A 19837-nucleotide genomic window follows, 5' to 3' on the forward strand; every position below is an offset into this window, starting at 1 on the left:
GGGCTGGCTTTCAGGTGAGAGGGTGGCCCTCCAACTAGATGTGCATTGCTCTGCCTCTCACACTCCTTCCTTCTTGTGGGTGCCTGCATAATGGAGGCACCTCGTGGCTTTAGCCACCTGCAATTCACTCTCACCAGCAGTGATCACTGGTTGTACTGCGGGGGAACCCTGTGCGCATGCGCCCTGCTCAGCACTCCGACAGCATCTCCTGACTTAATACAGCACTCTACGGAATGAGGCACTGGGGCTTGCTCCGTTTGACTGATGAGAAACAGAGGCTCAGAAAGAGAAGTCAGAGAAGGACGTTGAAGGGCTTCAGGGCCCGGAGGAACCCCCGAGCATATTTGCCAGGGAAGAAAATGAGGCCCAACCTGGTACAGGGAATTGCCAAAGTTACAGCCAGGGGCCCGAGCAAGCAGGCAAATGAAGCCCAGACCCAAGCCACTCTTCAAACTTCCTGAGCTGTTTTTAGGTTCCAGCACTCAAGCTTCATGTCATCTTCTGTGACTTTACCATAATGATATCCAGAAACAAACAGCTTTTTTCACTCTTGACATTTGTCTTGTTTTCCTTAAAAAATGTCAGGACATTTAATAGTTTAAAGTGTCCTGCCTAATAAGTATGCAAAGTGAAGAATCTGCTTTGGGTAATGATGCGTCAGATTTTAGAGTTGGAAGGGCCCTTCAAGACCTCTGACCCAACCTCCTGCTCTAGGAAGGCAGTTCCCAAGTCTTAACATATCAAGACCAGCCATGTGTAAAGCTGTTGACACATCTGGCAAAGCACAGACAGCTCTTCTTCCCATTCACCCGCAAGAAAGTAAGCTTCAGAGATGCTGGCAGTTTGCTCAAGGTCACATAGTGTGTGGTCATGTGAGTCCCACCCTGATATTCCCTCTCCTTGGGCATTTTCCCCTACTTTTTCAGGGTCACAGCACCCACCTGCTTCAAGTCCATCCACATCAGTTACTCCTATGCTTCTGCCTCATAGAACCTGCACAAGACTTTTGTTACACTTCCTATAGCTTGCAACTCCAAGTACATTTCTGCAACTCCTTGTGAATGCTGCCTCCCACTTACTTGGAAGAAGCTGAGCATGTTTTGTTCACCCCTGTAATCTCCTGGTACAGCAGAGCCCCTGACATGCACTGGGACTGTTTGCAGGATGAAAGAATCCAGAGCTCCCCTCCGAACACTCCGCTTTACTGCTTCCTAGTGCTGTCGTTGGTGAAAAAGGACAACAACCCGAGCTTCTGTGTAGCTGTGAGGACCTGATTCCATTCCTGTCCCACTGTGGGCTTTCCTTGCTGCCTTTCCCCCTCTTCCCATGCATGTTGCTGCTTAAGTCAATAATGAAGTATGTTAGAATGATGCATGCTGATCATTTAACCTGAGGATTTTGAAGATTTTTTTCAGATTCCAGTATAAAAAGTCATGAGCTGTTCTTCTCTGACAACAACCCTGGCCCACTGGTCCAGATCCTGTGATGTTTGCCTTCAGTTGACACCAAAGGACAAATAGATCCAGACTCAAGATTTTCTGCTACTAACTTCAGTCTTTCAGGTTTCCATGGAAACAGATGTTGGCTTGACCAGAAACATGGCACACTATTTTTTTTTTTTTTTTTAAATGGGGAAACTGCTGAGTTCTGACGTTGACAATTTGATTGGCAAAGACATAAGAGGCTGCTGGCTATCAAGTGAAGGACTACCCTCATTTCTTTTGGTGGGGGCTTCCTTGGTGGTTCCAACTTGCTACCAGAATTATGTGTTGCCACCCTTGTTTCCAAAAAGTAATGACAAGCAAATATGTACACACTATTCAGTGGTCTCTTTTCGCAAATTTTGCTTTCTCCTTGCTGGCTGTTGGCTCATTTTTTAAATGGTTAATTCTTTCTTGATTCTTTCCTTCCTACTTCCTTCCATTTCCTTTTTTTCCCTCTCCTATTCATAGACCCCAAGACTCAAAATGGAAGATCTCTAAATGTCTTCTGTCTTTCCTCTCCTACCCCTTCTCCACCATCCAATGCTTTTTCCTCCTTTCTAGCACCTCTGCCAGGTGTCTCTTCTTCCCCCAAGGACTCAGACTCCTAGATTTCTATAGAAAGGAGGTACTTTGTGGTTACTACCACAGAATAGTAATGTGTCAGAAAAAAAAAATGGCTAAGGTAGGCAGAAAATGTAGATGTTCTTAAATGGTGAAGGAAACCCAGAGAAATGGCTGGATAAAGGAGCAAGTAGCACAGAATGCTCTAGATGCCGGCATGGCTCTCAGTTCCCTAGAGCTCCCCAGTGGGCAACCAAGGAGTTGTTCAGGTGCAGGCAGCGCTCCATCAGATTCTCATGGACGTCTCTGGGAGGTCCATACCTCCTGGCTCACATTTCCTCTTGTTGTCGTGGAGACTTTCACAAATACTTGTTCACTCAGGGGACAAAGAATAAGCACAAAATCAAGAGTCTATTCCTGAAGCATCACTGTTGTATAAAACAGTAGATATTATTTCCATCCAATTATAACATCCTAACTTAACCTATGAGGAAACGGGCTCAGAGAGGTGGCTGGCTTGCCCAGGTTCACAGTCAACAGCATAGCAGTTCAGGTTTTCAGACTCTCTTCTAGGCCTTCCTGTGCTGTGATCTCAGGCTTCTCCCCTCTGCCCAGGCTGTTCCACTCCTGCCCATTTGTCAAAACCAATCTGCAAGTGTGGCCCTTTGATCACAACGCAGAAGAGCTGGGCAGATCTTTGCATCCCGGGGTAGCTCTGTGCCCATGTGCTGGTGCTTTACTGAAAGCTGTCTTATGATCTTGCATCACACTGAGTTCATAGATCACTATCATTTCAGTTAAAGGACTAACACTGGCTCTTAATATTAAACTGAACTCTTACCAAGATACAGTCTGGAATTGGAAATCAAGTACAGCTTCCTGTTTCTTCCTAAATTTTCTCAATTTGTTGTTTCTGCTGAAGTGGACTTGCACTCAAATGCCAGCATGATATAATTGATGGAGTAAAATTACATTAAAAACATGAGTTAATGGAAGGAATATTAGGTGCTGTGCAAATTGGGTTATATTGAAAATGTCCTTGCTTCTTACAGAAAAATAGTCTAAAATAGAGCACCTTTTATCATAAATAAATGATTTACATATGGACGTTGAATTAAAAGCTGTAGATCAGAGCAAAAGTACAAAGTAAAATATTCTATGTATGTCAGGGATAAGTTCAAGACTATAGGGATAGGATGCGACTGCCATTTGTAAATGTTTCCTGGTCTTGAACTTTAATTAGACATGTAACATTGTCTCAGTCAATCCTATTTTCTAGATTTTGGCATTCACATCTAAGACAAAGAGCTAAGTCTATGCTGAATGGTACCAAAGACCTCTCTAGTGCAAACATTCTGTTTTGTTATGGGAAAATGCATACAAATGGGGTGATAATTAGTTGGGTTTGGGGGATTAGCACTTTAAAACTTGGTAAGTACCTTATTGAACTGTCTAGAGCCATGCTATTGCTGTTTCACTTCAGAAAGCACATTTTTTAAAATTAGAATGAAAAGCAACTTTCTATATCTGTTAAAGAGGAGGATGTCCTCATGTGATATTCACCCTTTCCAAACACCCACAAGCTGAATGCAGAGCTCTACAAGGTCAGCTTCACAAGGGTTAACAGATGTTAATTTTCACATCATGCTATTTATGAGACATTTCATATCAGCAAGACTTTAAATGATGTTAAGAAAACCACTCGCATTGACATTATCTGGGGCTACAGAGCACTTTCTTATTTTATCTCCTCAGACCAGGGAGAGGCTCCTATTTTGAATTATGTCACCAGCTTAAAGAGCAGCACTTTTACCCAAAGGACAAATTAAAAGAAGAGTTGCCAACATTGTCATTGTGTCAACTTGATTAAAACACAGCCAATAAATATAAAAAAAAAAAAACCTCTGGAATAAAGGGAGAGCTTCAGGTATTGCTTACAATAGATCCCAAACCAAATAATAATTAAAAACAGAAGCCAAGTAATCGATCAAGTAAGATGTCATTACTTTGAGAATTCATAGTTTTTGATAATTAAATGTTAGACCATCTTTCTTTTTTTCAAAAGAAAAAAGCTCATTGAATAGAAGAAGATAATGTGATAGAGGGACCCAAGCTGATATCCTTCAGATTTCAAAGCTGTGCGTTTTGGAAGGCAATGTGGGTGCATGACCAACTTCCTCAGGTGAGCTAGCTGAATGTCCTTCTTAAAACCAAACATATTTTAAATGTGTATAACAGTTGAAATTATTGAAGCCCTTTCAGGAATATATATCATGGTTTCCTGAATTGGCAGACAGGTATATTGACCATGGTTCTAGCTTCTATAAACTTGGTGCTTTAACATCTACTCTGAGCACAAACACTGAACACACGTCATTCTGAATAACCTGATAATATGCCGGAGTCACTTTGCCTTGGCCTCTTGCTTCCCTCATCGCCTCTCCCACACCTTGGGAAGAGTTCCACACCAGGGGACACATTTTTCAAATACAGACCAAATGAATCCAGAGTCTACATCCCCAACAACCTCTCTTGTTGGTCTCTCATACTCCCTGCCACTGCACTTCTGCTCTCACCCCAGGCTGGGTATCAGACAACTAGGACAGCCCATATGTTCCAAAGCTCAATGAAATTATTCAAACTAGCCAACTCTAAACATATCTTGCCTCTTCCTTCCTCTGGAAACTTCAATAAAGTGTCTTGCACATAGTTTCTCCCTCTGCTTGTGGACAGATACTGGGGGTTCCCTGAGCAACTCCCACTGCATGATATGTATTCCCTCTCTTGGAATCTGTGAATATAATTGACTATTTTTTGGATGAGAATTGCCTTCTGATCTGTTGGCCTTACCACACCTAGATAATAATAAAACCTATTAAAATATAGGGTAAGTAGTCGAAAAGAAGCTGAGGAGCCAATCCTTATAAGGTACAGAATTATCTCTAACATCCTGGCACAGTTTTTTCTATCTTTTAGCTCTGGGCTTTGTCCCTGCATGATACCCTAGTAGGATGTGTGGTGGAATGAGGAAAAGAAATCTAGTTGGGGGTATATGGGTGTGATTTGGACATTGCTCAGGCTCTTTTTGCTTACCTCTCTTGCTTGGGCATTTGCTAGTCCGTTATCTGGACATTTCCGATAACTGCAGTTTAAAACCCTGGTATTTCAGAGAATATGTCACTTTACCCCATTTCCCAATTGTGAATAAATCCTCACCATTGCTCCGCTACTTGTGACTGCCACAACTTTAAAAGAGTTTGGTTTCAACTTCACTTCCCTTAGGTTGGGTCCGTGTTTGTCTGTTCCACAGCTGTGTTCCCAAGGTCAGTGTAATGTTTCACACAGAGTTGGTACTAGCTACATATTAACTGAACAAATACATGAAAAAATTGTTCAACTATTAAATCAGGTCATCTCAAATCCATCCAAAAGTTTATATGGAATGGGTACACAGAACTCTGTGGGTTTCTATGGTAGACTGAATAAGGGTGCCCCCAAAAGATATCCTTGTTCAAATCCCTGACCTGTGAATGTTACCTTATATGACAAAAGACCTGTGCTTTTGCATTGCAGCTATGATTAAGTGCAGAATCTTGAGGGGGGAGATTATCCTGCCACTTGGGTCCTAAATCCAATTGCAAGTGTCTATAAAAGAGAGGCAGAGAGAGATGACATCACAGAAGAGAGGGAGGCAATGTGACCAAGGGGGCGGGGATGGGAGTGATGTGTCTACACCACAGAACACCAAGGCAGCTGGTTGAGGCAAAGACGGATTTTCCCCTAGAGACTTCAGAGGGAGCATCATTCTGCTGACAACTTTATTTCAGATTCTGGCCACAAAAATGTGACAGGATAGATTTCTGTTGTTTTAAGTCCCAAATTTATCATAATTTGTTACAGCAGGCTCAGGAAATGAATAGAGTTACTGAGGGAAACTGTTAGGTGTTTATAGAGATTTCTTAAAGCAGAAACTGTACGGTTTTATTGTGGAGTGGTCAGATGATAGCAACTAGATTTGGTGGCCTATAGACTTTCCAAGAAATTTTGTTTTAATTCTGAGAGAATCATGTTTACTTGGCTTCATTTTCTTTCCTCATGTAAATAAGCTTGGTAAGTCATGGAAAAGGACAAATATATGTAAGTAGACCTGGACCTCCCACAAATTTAATGTACTTTAATTCCTATCATATTTACTCCATTCTAATACCTCCCAATCTGTCATTTAAATAATAGGGAAGAAATGCTTTGAAATTCATTTTTTGTCATTATATGGAAATTTATTTATTTACGGACTGTGTTAGTACTGGAAAAATTGATTCAAGAAAACTTGTTGAATCTAGTGGATGACCTTTGAAGGGAATGTGGATAAAGTGGATTTTTTAATAAAACCTTGTGCAATCTCAGAGAAGATATTAACATTTTATTTTGTATGGCATTATCCTGCTTTTTTGGGTCAATTAATTTATTACAAAACCACTGATGCTTATTGTCACTATTGTTGTTTTTAAGATTTTATTTAAATTCCACTGAATTAACATACTGTGTAATGTTAGTTCAGGTGTACAGTATAATGACTCCACACTTCCACGCAACACCCACTGCTCATCACAAGTGCACTCCTTAGTCTTTGTTTTTTTTTTTTCCTCAGAGTAAACTTTATTAAAGTTACTTTTCCAGAAAATATATTTAGTAAATACACAATACAGCAACAAACTGGGCTTTATATGCCTTTGATTTTAAAGTAATCTTCAATGATGTTGATCAGGAAATTCTTTCATTGGTGGAATTACTTCTCCAGTCTCCAGAGTTGTATCACCTGGGAATATCCTGGGCTTCCTTTCAACAATGCCATATGGTTTTGTATTCACATGATATTTAATATAATAATGAATAATCCAGGCAGGTATAAGTACATGAGTAAAAGCAAAGACACTGTGTCGATATGCCTTATAAATCACATTCTTCCAGGAGGTCTGTTCCCGCAAAAACGTATTCCAGAATTTCTCCATAGGCGATATCCGCTGCGAGGGCAGCACCGGCTTCCGGGAGCTCAGCTCCTGGTCTTTTAGCCATCGCCTTCTCAGCTGTTGGAGCTGTTGCAACCGCAGTTTCTCATCTGGCGTGTACCCCGAACATGTCGCCACTGGTACCAAGGCAGGACACGGAGCGCCCCTGACCAGGGTCTTGTCACTTACCCCGTCTTTGTTGTTTTTTAAATGGTCCAAGTAAGATGAAGTTATAAAATCTTAAAAAAAACCTGGTCCTTAAATGTGAAATACACTTAGGGAAAGAGTATATCTTATCTGATCATTTTGGTATGAAATGTTAGAATTTTTGGAATTAGATTCACAAATATGTCCAAATCACATCCTGTATTTTCTTTCTTTCTTTTTTTAAGATTTTATTTATTTATTTGACAGAGAGAGATAACAAGTGGGCAGAGAGGCAGGCAGAGAGAGAGAGAGAGGGGAGGAAGCAGGCTCCCCGCCAAGCAGAGAGCCTGATGCAGGGCTTGATCCCAGGACCCTGAGATCATGACCCAAGCCGAAGGCAGAGGCTTAACCCACTGAGCCACCCAGGCGCCCCCACGTCCGTATTTTCTTGTCTCCCAGGCAACTGCTAGAGCACCTTTGAATTTTCTTTGAAAAAAAAAAAAAATCAATGTCTTATATAATAGGCTGACAGTCAACAAGACAGAACATATGATTGTTTTGCCATTTTAAATAACACAATTTTGTTGCACAGATTACATAGAATGTAAAAATTGATAGAGAAATAAAGCTTCAAGAGATATAATATCAATATGCTACGTTTTAGTGAAAGTTATACACAAAAGTTTACTAGGTGATGTTTCTTTCCTTAATATAGGATTTTTTTTTTTTGGAAAACTTCTTATCTGGGATAGTCTTTTCACCAGGAGCCTGAGTTGCTAGGTTATTGTTAGGTCTCACTAGTCTTCAGCCTATATTCTCTGTCCAGGTTCTATTCAATATAGATATGTTGTCAGAGACAACATATCTAGCAGGATTCACTATCCTCTAGCTAGAGAAACTCTTGCAGAGAAACTAACTGTTTTTCTTTGGTAATGAAGGTCAAAATGCCTCTTCTTTGTTAAAGAAAGACTGTGTCTTTATCCTAGAGGACACATTTGTGCCCAGTTGGTTGGTGACTGAAAGGTCTCCAATCTGAACCTACCTTAACTTTTCTCCTTTTGGTCAGCTCCATTGGAACTTGCTATTTCAGAATATGCTTCTCATAAGCTTTGTTTTTCCTTTATGGAGTTTCCTAAGGAGATAGCCTGTGTCTTACAAAGTTAAGTAGATAGCCAATACATGCATTTATCTTCTCAACCAATATAAATGATTTCTTTAATAACATTTCTACCAAAGTTATTGGTAGAAACAATTGTGGGAACAGTGATGTGAGTAAAAATTGTCTTCCAGGTTTCTGGCTAAGACACCTGATGAGTGTTTGTGATATGTGGTGAAGAGAACATGAAGTGAAACAAGTTTACTGGAGAAAATGGTGAATTATGCTTTGATATATTGAGTTTGCATATGGAGAATATATGAAGCCTTGCAAATCAATGACATTACCTAGGAATGCAGTGTAAGATGAGAAAAAAGATTGCCTGTCATTGAATCTTGAGGAGCATTTATAGGCAAGAAAGGACTATTCAAGGAGGAGGTGTCTACATCACAATGAATGGCAAAAGAGATGAAATATTTAATTCATTCACTTATTCAGCACATATTATTGAGTGCCTAATATGTGTCAGACGTAAACTTGACAGTGTATTAAAAAAAAGAAAATGGTCAAATAAATGCATTTTGGACCTAGCAGTCATTGGTGACTTTCAGAAGAGAAGTTTCGCTGGAGTGGTGGGAGTAAGACCCAGATGGTGGATTGAAGATGGAATGGGAGATAAGCAAATTGGACAGTGAATGATAATAGGTTTTCAAATAATTTGATTATGATTGAAAAAGGACAGAATGATGAAGGAACTCTGGAATTGCCTGTAAAAAAAATGGCAAAACTATCAAAATTAATATTTTCGGGACTCAGGAATTTAAAGAAATCTGGGGAATGCTTATCCAAGAAAAATATTGAATCTTGCTAAAACAGAGGACTTTGTGGCATTTTTCACTTACTTATGCTCCATTGCCTGCTCTGTAGTTTCGTAATAGCCTTGAAAACAAAGCCTGTATTTCTAGCACTGGGGAAAGTAGAGAGGACCTGATTCAGAAAGAATTTCAGTTGTTTATTGTAGACTATTTCATGGTTCCCTGGAAAGACCTTGGTTGAAAGGCTTTTCATTTTATCCCCACACTCAGAACACACTCAGTGCTAAAGATGCTACCACAGGATGTTCCTCAAAAATGTGTCTAAGAAAATGTTTTAGTTGCTGCTGCCTGAAGTGAGAGATAGCAGGTGAGGCAAAAAAACAGACTAAGCAAAAAGCTGAGGACAAAAGCGTGGTGAATGAAGTTTTTAAAAGTACTTTGGGAAATTCTAACATTCCTGAAAATCCAGAAGGGCTTTCATATACCCAAGGGCTGTGCATATGCTCAAAAAAAAAAAAAAAAAAAAAAAAAGGAAAATACTGTATGCTCTCAATTCTGGCTGAGTTTCAGGCTCTTTGGTAGGAGAAGTGAATGTTAACAGAGTTGTAAACTGTTTGATTAAGTGTTGAAGTTATGCCCCCGTATTCATGGACAGTCCCTCAACAAAGACTGAGAGATTTTTTGGTTCCAGGAATTTAAGAAAAAATATCTCTTGTCTAATCATTATCTAACTACCATGCTGAGAAGACTTCACACGAAATAGAGAATACAGAGAATACAGACTTTACAACATTAGATCAGAAAAGTTACTAAATAAACAAAAAACAAAAAGCAGTGATAAAAACTTTGGGAGGGAATGAAAATATAACCTCCAAAGTAGTCATATTCTAATATTAAAAATATTCAGTTTCCAAACAAAAAATCGAGACTTGGAAAGAAACAATTAATGGCCCATACATATATATTTTTTTTACATAAACATATAATGTATTATTTGTTTTACACAATTCACAGCACTCACCATAGCATAAACCCTCCCCAATGTCCATCACCCATATGCCCTTTCCCTCCCATCCCCCTCCACTCCAGCAACCCTCAGTTTGTTTCCTGAAATTAAGAGTCTCTTATGGTTTGTCTCCTTCCCCAGTCCCATCTTGTTTCATTTTCCTCTCCCTTCCCCCCCATGACCCCTGGCTCTGCCTCTCAAATTCGTTATATCAGAGAGATCAAATGATAATTGTCTTTCTCTGTTTGACTTATTTTGCTTAGCTTAATACCCTCTAGTTCCATCTACATTGTTGCAAATGGTGAGATTTTGGGTTTTTGATGGCTGCATAGTATTCCATTTTGTGTGTTTGTGTGTGTGTGTGTGTGACATCTTCTTTATCCATTCATCTGTTGATGGACATCTAGGTTCTTTCCATAGTTTGGCTATTGTGGACATTGCTGCTATAAACATTCGGGTGCACGTGCCCCTTCAGATCACTACATTTGTATCTTTAGGGAAAATACCTGGTACTGCAATTGCTGGCTTATAGGGTAGCTCTCTTTTCAACTTTTTCAGGAATCTCCTTACTGTTTTCCAGAGTGGTTGCACCAGCTTGTATTGCCACCAAGAGAAGTGAGGGTTCCCCTTTCTCCCCATTTTCACCAACATGTTTCCTGACTTGTTAATTTCAGCCATTCTGACTTATGTGAGGTGGTATCTTACTGTGGTTTTATTTGTATTTCCCTGATGCCAAGTGACATGGATCACTTTTTCATGTGTCTGTTGGCCATCTGGATGTCTTCTTTGCAGAAATGTCTGTTCATGTCTTCTGCCCATTTCTTGATTGGATTATTTGTTCTTTGGGTGTTGAGTTTGCTAAGTTATTTATAGATTTTGGATACTAGCCCTTTATCTATATGTCATTTGCAAATATCTTCTCCCATTCTGTCAGTTTTCTTTTGTGTGTGTGTGTGTGTGTGTGTGTGCGTGTGTGTGCGTGTGTGTATTTTACTGTTTCCTTTGCTGTGCAAAAGTTTTTGATGTTGAGGAAGTCCCAATAGTTCATTTTTGCCCTTGTTTCCCTTGATTTGTTGATGATTCTAAGATGAAATTGCTGTGGCTGAGGTCAAAGAGGTTGCTCCTTGTTTTCGCCTCAAGGATTTTGTTGGATTTCTGTCACACATTGAGGGCTTTCATCCATTTTGAGTTATTTTTGTGTGTGGTGTAAGGCAATTGGCCAGTTTCATTCTTCTGCATGTGGCTGTCCAATTTTCCCAACACCATTTGTTGAAGAGACTCTTTTTCCCCCCCATGGGACATTTTTTCTTGCTTTGTTGAAGATTAGTTGACCATAGAGTTGAGGGTCCATTTCTGGGCTCTCTATTCTGTTCCATTGATCTATGTGTCTGTTATTGTGCCAGTACCATACTGTCTTGATGATGATAGCTTTGTAATAGAGCTTGAAATCTGGAATTGTGATGCCACCAACTTTGGTTTTTTTTTTCAACATTCCTCTGGCTATTCGGGATCTTTTCTGGTTCCATTTAAATTTTAGGATTATTTGCTCTATTTCTTTGAAAAAAGTTGGTGGTATTTTGAAAGAGATTGCTTTAAATGTGTATATTGTTCTGGGTAGCATAGACATTATCACAATATTTGTTCTTCCAGTCCATGAGCATGGAACGTTTATCCATTTCTTTGTGTCTTCCTCCATTTCTTTCATGAGTACTTTATAGTTTTCTGGGTACAGATTTTTTTCCTTTTTGGTAGGTTTATTCCCAGATATCTTATGATTATGGGTGTATTGTAAATGGAATTGACTCCTTAATTTCTCTTTCTTCTGTCTTGCTGTTGGTGTATAGAATGCAATTGGTGTATAGAATGGAACTGATTTCTGTGCATTGATTTTATATCCTGACACTTTACTGAATTCCTGTACAAGTTCTAGCAGATTTGGAGTGGAGTCTTTTGGGTTTTCCACATTAAGTATCATATCATCTGCAAGGAATGAAAGTTTGACTTCTTTGCCAATTCAGATGCCTTTTATTTCTTTTTGTTGTCTGATTGCTCAGGTTAGGACTTCTAGTATTATGCTGAATACCAGTGGTGAAAATGTACAGTTCTGCTATGTTCCTGACCTTAGGGGGAAAGCTCTGAGTTTTTCCCCAATTGAGAATGATATTTGCTATGGGTTTTTCATAGACGGCATTGAGGACATTGTATAGAGGTATTGTATTGATGATATTGTGTAGAGGTGTGTACCCTCTATCCTTACGTTGTGAAGAGATTTGATCAAGAAAGGATGCAGTCTAGCAACGGCAATCAGACAACAAAGAGAAATAAAAGGTATCCAAATTGGCAAGGAAGAAGTCAAACTCTCTCTCTTTGCAGATGACATGATTCTTTATATGGAAAACCCCAAAGACTCCACCCCCAAACTACTAGAACTCATACAGCAATTCAGTAACGTGGCAGGATACAAAGTCAATGTACAGAAATCAGTGGCTTTCTTATACACTAACAATGAAAATACAGAAAGGGAAATTAGAGAATCGATTCCATTTACTATAGCACCAAGAACCATAAGATACCTGGGCATAAACCTAACCAAAGAAGTAAAGGACCTGTACTCGAGGAACTACAGAACACTCATGAAAGAAATTGAAGAAGACACAAAAAGATGGAAGACTGTTCCATGCTCTTGGATTGGAAGAATAAACATTGTTAAAATGTCTATACTGCCTAGAGCAATCTATACTTTTAATGCCATTCCGATCAAAATTCCACCAATATTTTTCAAAGAGCTGGAGCAAATAATCCTAAAATTTGTATGGAGTCAGAAGAGACCCCGAATTGCTAAGGAAATGTTGAAAAACAAAAACAAAACTGGCGGCATCACATTACCCGATTTCAAGCTTTACTACAAAGCTGTGATCACCAAGACAGCGTGGTACTGGCATAAAAACAGACACATAGACCAGTGGAACAGAGTGGAGAGCCCAGATATGGACCCTCAACTCTATGGTCAAATAATCTTCGACAAAACAGGAAAAAATATTCAATGGAAAAAAGACAGTGTCTTCAATAAATGGTGCTGGGAAAACTGGACAGCTATATGTAGAAGAATGAAACTCGACCATTCTCTTACACCGTTCACAAAGATAAACTCGAAATGGATAAAAGACCTCAATGTGAGACAGGAATCTATCAGAATCCTAGAGGAGAACATAGGCAGTAACCTCTTCGATATCAGCCACAGCAACTTCTTTCAAGATAAGTCTCCAAAGGCCAAGGAAACAAAAGCAAAAATGAACTTTTGGGACTTCATCAAGATCAAAAGCTTCTGCACAGCAAAGGAAACAGTCAACAAAACAAAGAGGCAACCCACGGAATGGGAGAAGATATTTGCAAATGACAGTACAGACAAAAGGCTGATATCCAGGATCTACAAAGAACTTCTCAAACTCAACACACACAAAACAGATAATCATATAAAAAAATGGGCAGAAGATATGAATAGACACTTCTCCAACGAAGACATACAAATGGCTATCAGACACATGAAAAAATGTTCATCATCACTAGCCATCAGGGAGATTCAAATTAAAACAACATTGAGATACCACCTAACACCAGTTAGAATGGCCAAAATTAGCAAGACAGGAAACAACGTGTGCTGGAGAGGATGTGGAGAAAGGGGAACCCTCTTACACTGTTGGTGGGAATGCAAGTTAGTGCAGCCACTTTGGAGAACAGTGTGGAGATTCCTGAAGAAATTAAAAATAGAGCTTCCCTATGACCCTGCAATTGCACTGCTGGGTATTTACCCCAAAGATACAGATGTAGTGAAAAGAAGGGCCATTTGTACCCCAATGTTTATTGCAGCAATGGCTACGGTCGCCAAACTGTGGAAAGAACCAAGATGCCCTTCAACGGATGAATGGATAAGGAAGATGTGGTCCATATACACAATGGAGTATTATGCCTCCATCAGAAAGGATGAATACCCAACTTTTGTAGCAACATGGACAGGACTGGAAGAAATTATGCTGAGCGAAATAAGTCAAGCAGAGAGAGTCAAGTATCATATGGTCTCACTTATTTGTGGAGCATAACAGATAACATGGAGGACATGGGGAGATGGAGAGGAGAGGGAGTTGAGGGAAACTGGAAGGGGAGATGAACCATGAGAGACTGTGGACTCTGAAAAACAACCAGAGGGTTATGAAGGGGCGGCGGGAGGGGGTGGGGTGTGGTGGGAGGTTGAGGAACCAGGTGGTGGGTAATAGGGAGGGCACGTACTGCATGGAGCACTGGGTGTGATGCCAGAACAATGAACACTGTTATGCTGTAAATAAGCAAATAAAAATAAATAAATTAATTAAAAAAAAAAGAAAGGATGCAGTACTTTGTCAAATGCTTTTTCAACATCTATTGAGAGTATCATATGGTTCTTGTTCTTTCTTTTCTTTTGTATTGCATTACATTGATTGATTTGCAGATGTTGAAACAACTTTTCAGCCCAGGAATAAATCCCACTTGGTCGTGGTGAATAATCTTTTTAATATACTGTTGGATTCTATTGCCTAGTGTGTTGGTGGGAATTTTTGCATCCTTGTTCATCAAGGATATTGGTCTGTAATTCTCCTTTTTGATGGGTGTTTGTCTGGTTTTGGGATCAAGGTAATGCTGGTCTCATAAATTGAGTTTGGAAGTTTTCCTTCCATTTCTATTTTTGGAACAGTTTTAGGAGAATAGTGTTAATTCTTCTTTAAATTTGGGTAGAATTCCTCTGGGAAGCCATCTGGCCCTGGACTCTTGTTTGTTGGGAGATTTTGAGGACTGTTTCAATCTCCTTAGTGGTTATGGGTCTGTTCAAGTTTTCTATTTCTTCCTGGTTCAGTTTTGGTAGTTTATAAGTCCCTAGGAATGCATCCATTTCTTCCAGATTGTCAAATTTGCTTGTGTATAGTTCCTCATAATATGTTCTTATAATTGTTTGTATTTCTTTGGTGTTGGTTTTGATCTCTTCTCTTTCATTCATGATTTTACTAATTTGGGTCCTTTCTCTTTTCTTTTTGGTAACTCTGGCTGGGGGTTTATCAATCTTATGAATTCTTTCAAAGAACCAGCTCCTAGTTTCGTTGATTTGTTCTATTGGGTTTTTTTTGTTTGTTTTGTTTTTTTTTGTCTCTATTTCATTGATTTCTGCTCTGATCTTGATTATTTCTCTTCTCCTGCTGGGTTAAGGCTTTCTTTTCTGTTCTTTCTCCAGCTCCTTTAGGTGTAAGGTTATGTTGTGTACTTGAGATCTTTCTTGTTTCTTGAGAAATTCTTGTATTGTTATATACTTTCCTCTCAGGACTGCCTTTGCTGTGTCCCAAAGATTTTGATTTTATTTATTTATTTGACAGAGAGAGAGAGAGAAAGAGAGAGAGAGAGAAAGAGATCACACGTAGTCAGAGGGGCAGGCAGAGAGAGAGGGGGAAGCAGGCTCCCCGCTGAGCAGAGAGCCTGATGTGGGGCTCAATCTCAAGACCCTGAGATCATGACCTGAGCTGAAGGCAGAGTCTTTAACTCACTGAGTCACCCAGGCACCCCAGTACCAAAGATTTTGAACAGTTGTGTTTTCTTTTTTATTTGTTTCCATGAATTTTTTCAATTCTTTCATTTCCTTGCTGATCCATCCATCCATTCCTTAGTAGGATGTTCTCTAGCCTCCATGTATTTGAGTTCTTTCTAACCTTCCTCTGGTGGTTGAGTTCTAGTTTCAAAACATGGTCTAAAATGGTCTAAAAAGATGCAGGGAATGATCCCCATTTTTGGCACCGGTTGAGACCTGATTTGTGACCCAGGATGTGATCTATTCTGGAGAATGTTCCATGTGAACTGGAGAAGAATGTGTATTCTATTGCTTTGGGATGGAATGTTCTGAATATATTTGTGATGTCCATCTGGTCCAGCGTGTCATTTAATATCTTTATTTTCTTGTTGAACTTTTGCTTAGATGATACGTCCATTTCAGTAAGGGAGGTGTTAAAGTCCCTGCTATTATTGTATTATTGTTGATGTGTTTCTTTGAATTTGTTATTAATTGGTTTATATAATTGGCTGCTCCTATGTTAGGTGCATAGATATTTAAAATTGTTAGATCTTCTTGTTGCACAGACCCTTTAAGTATGATATAATGTCTTTCTTCATCTCTTATTACAGTTTTTGGTTTTAAATTTAAATTGTGTGATATAGGGATTGCCACCCAGCTTTCTTTTGATGACTATTTGCATAGTAAATTGTTTTCCATCCCCTCACTTTAAATCTGGAGGTGTCTTTGGGTCTAAAATGAGTTTCATGCAGAAAACATATTGATGGATCTTATTTATTTATTTATTTCGTCCATTCTCATACACTGTGTCTTTTGATTGGGGGCATTTATCTCATTTACATTCAGAGTAACTATTGAAAGATATGAATTTAGTGCCATTGTATTGCTTGTAAGGTGACTGTTGCTCTATATTGTCTCTGTTCCTTTCTGGTCTGTTACCTTTAGGCTCTCTTTGTTTAGAGGAACCCTTTCAATATTTCCTGTAGGACTGGTTTGGTGTTTGCAAATTCTTTTAGTTTTTGTTTGTCCTGGAAGCTTTTTATCTCTCCTTCTATTTTCAATGACAGCATAGCTGGATATATTATTCTTGACAGCATATTTTTCTTTTTTAGTGCTCTGAATATATCATGTCAGTTCTCTCTGGCCTGCCAGTTCTCTGCGGATAGGTCTGCTGCCAATCTAATATTTTTACTGTTGTATGTTACAGATCTCTTGTCCAAGGCTGCTTTCAGGATTTTCTCTTTGTCATTGAGACTAGTAAGTTTTACTATTAGATGACAGGGTGTGGACATATTTTTACTGATTTTGAGGGGATTCTCTGTGTGTCCTGGATTTTGGTGTTTGTTCCCTTCCCTAAATTAGGGACGTTCTCTACTATAATTTACTCCAATATACCTTCTCCCCTTCTCTTTCTTTCTTCTTCTTCTGGGATCCCAATTATTCTAGTATTGTTTCATCTTATGGTGTCACTTATCTCTTGAATTCTCCACTCATGGTTTAGTAGTTGTTTATCTTTCTTTTTTCAGCTTCTTATTCTGCAGCTTCTTATTTGGTCTTCTACATCATGAATTCTCTCTTCTGCCTCATTTATCCAAGCAGTAAGAGCCTCCATTTTTGATTGTACCTCATTAATAGCCTTTCTGATTTCAACTTCGTTAGATTTTAGTTCTTTTATTTCTCCAGAAAGGGATTCTTTAGTATCTTCTGTGCTTTTTTCAAGCCCAGCTAGCATCTTTGTAATCATCATTCTGAACTCTAGTTCTGACATTGTACTAATGTCTGTATTGGTTAGGTCCCTAGGCATAGGTACTGCCTCTTGTTCTTTTTTTTTTTTTTTTTTTTTGAGGTGAGTTTTTCAGTCTTGTCATTTTATCCAGATAAGAATAGGTGAATGAGTAAACAAAATACTAAAAGAGTATCAATGACCCCAGAAAGATATACACTAACCAAATCAGAATGGACTTGAAACTGGGGAGAGAAGAAAGAAAAAAAAAACCATATATGATTAGACTGGTGAATAGAACAGAGCCACACACTTGATTTTGGGTGTATTTTGGTTTGTTAGAAGAAAATAGCTCCCAAAATTTTAAAGAAAGAAAAGCTTGTATATATATAGAAAAATAAAGGTAAACACAATGGAAGGATGGAATATGATTGTAAAGATGAAAATTAAAAAAGATTTAGAAAAGAAATTGATGAGAAGTTAGTTGAAAGAAGAAAAAAATAAGGAAAAAAAAAGGAGAGAATGTGATCAGGCTGGATACTAGGGGCCTGGTTAGCCAGATGGAGCCGTTTGGTTGTGAACTTAGATTGACCCACGCCTCCCAGAGGAACTTACTTACAAACCCCGGATATAGGGGTGGGCAAGGCTGGATGGAGACATCCAACCAGTGGGGTGCACATATATTTACTATGGTAAATTGAAATTCAATTGGTCACCAGTATTGCTGACCTAGCATGACTGTGCAGTTTTCCCTGTTTATTGCAATCTCATTGGCCACTTGTGTGTGGGCTGGGCTCAACCTCACCTCTATAAAAGTCAGTCTGTGAGGCTGGGAAGCGGTGGTCGTTGGGAGCATCGTGGTCATTGGGAGCATCATGGTCGTTGGGAGTGTCATGGTCGTAGGGAGTGTCATGGTCGTCAGGAATGTCATGAGCATCATGTGAGTATCATGTCAGGAGCAGTGTAGTCACGGAGTGGTCCCACTGGTGAGTGGCGCCGTAGGGGAGGGGAGTCATTGGTGTTGGTGTCCTGGTTGTCGTTACCTCTTTGTAAGAGACGGCCCCGACTGGTCGGTTTGATTTTCGATGCTTGGCATGAAATAAAGCTTTGCTTGACTTTTGCTTTGTGTTGGTCTTGTTCCTTTGATCACGGACCCTAACAGATACTAGAACAAAGCCATATGCTAAGTTTTGGGTATATTTTGATCTGTTTGGAGAATCTGTATCCAAAATTTTAAAGAAATAAAAATTTATATGTATACAAAAATCAATGTTAAATACAATGAAGGGATAGAATATTTTGAAGAAATTGTATCCCAAAATTGTAAAGAAGGAAAACTTACACGTATACAAAAAGTAAGGTTAAATACAATGAAGGGATAGAAAATGAGTATAACAATGAAAAATTTTAAAAAAGTTTTAAAAAGGTATTGATAAAAGAGTTAAAAAGTTAATATAGGAAAGGAAAAAAATTAAAAATAGAATAAGAAAAATATAAAATTGAAAAAATTAACTTTGAACATCTAAAGGATCATGGGAAAAAACCATGAATTCTATGTGCTGTATTCCCCTAACTCTGGAGTTCTGCAGTTGTCATTGATTGATAGGTTTGGTCTTAGCTAGATGTTCTTGGTGATCTTTTGGGGAAGAGCCTGTTTCAGTGATTCTCAAATGTCTTTGTCTGAGGTAGAACTACACTGCCCTTGCCAGAGGGCAGATTAAGTAATCTGCTTGGTTTTGCTCTCTGTAGCTTTTATTCCCTGAACACTCTCCCTACAGTTTTGGAGGACAAGAATGAAGATGGCAGCCTCCCGTTCTCCAATCTGGAGGAGCCAGGAGCTCAGGGCCTCACTCCTCAGTCTGCCCTCAGAGAATAGTAGTCAATCACTCTTGTCTCCCTGGTTTCTGGCTGGATTCTTGAGCTCACCTAGCCTGAGACTGAGCATTTCTATTTCTGGCACTTGGCACTGTTTAGAGTTTCCAAACCCAGCAGATTCCTGCAGCATTCTCACATGCTGCTCCTCCCAGTGAAGGAAGGGGTGAAGTGTCTCCCCAGATCTGCTGGTTGTGGGGTCCCTGCTTGAAGAGCAGTGGCCAGGCTTTGCCTCAGATCATGGTTTAAGGTAAACCCAAGTTGATAGACCCCTGCTTGACTCTGTCTCTGCACCTGGCTTCCCTGCTCTGACACCTGAGAACTCTGCCACACTCAGGCACCCCTAGTTTTTCTGTGTCCCCATGGGTCCTGAGACCACAGTGTCCCAGCAAGAGCTCCACCATCTTCTTAGCCTTTGGAGCAATGCCACTCAGTGGAGCAGACTCCTAAAAGTTCTGATTTTGTGCTCCACTTCTCTAACACTTACCAGGAGCTGGCCCTTCCCCCCATGGTCTCTCTTCTTATATATTGCCCAGATTCACT

General features: G+C 39.5%; 1 protein-coding gene across 1 annotated transcript; it reads right to left on the reverse strand.

Annotated features, from left to right (window-relative positions):
* Positions 1-6689: 6689 nt before the first annotated feature.
* Positions 6690-19427, reverse strand: LOC123947792 (NADH dehydrogenase [ubiquinone] 1 beta subcomplex subunit 6-like). The gene is made up of 2 exons (XM_046014098.1): positions 19349-19427; positions 6690-7290 (listed from the first exon to the last, which is right to left on the reverse strand). The coding sequence occupies exons 1-2, from the start codon at positions 19425-19427 to the stop codon at positions 6794-6796; spliced, it is 576 nt and encodes a 191-aa protein (XP_045870054.1). The 3' UTR covers positions 6690-6793.
* Between the last annotated feature and the right edge of the window lie 410 nt (positions 19428-19837).

Source organism: Meles meles, chromosome 1, assembly GCF_922984935.1.
Source record: "Meles meles chromosome 1, mMelMel3.1 paternal haplotype, whole genome shotgun sequence".
Lineage (NCBI taxonomy): Eukaryota > Metazoa > Chordata > Mammalia > Carnivora > Mustelidae > Meles > Meles meles.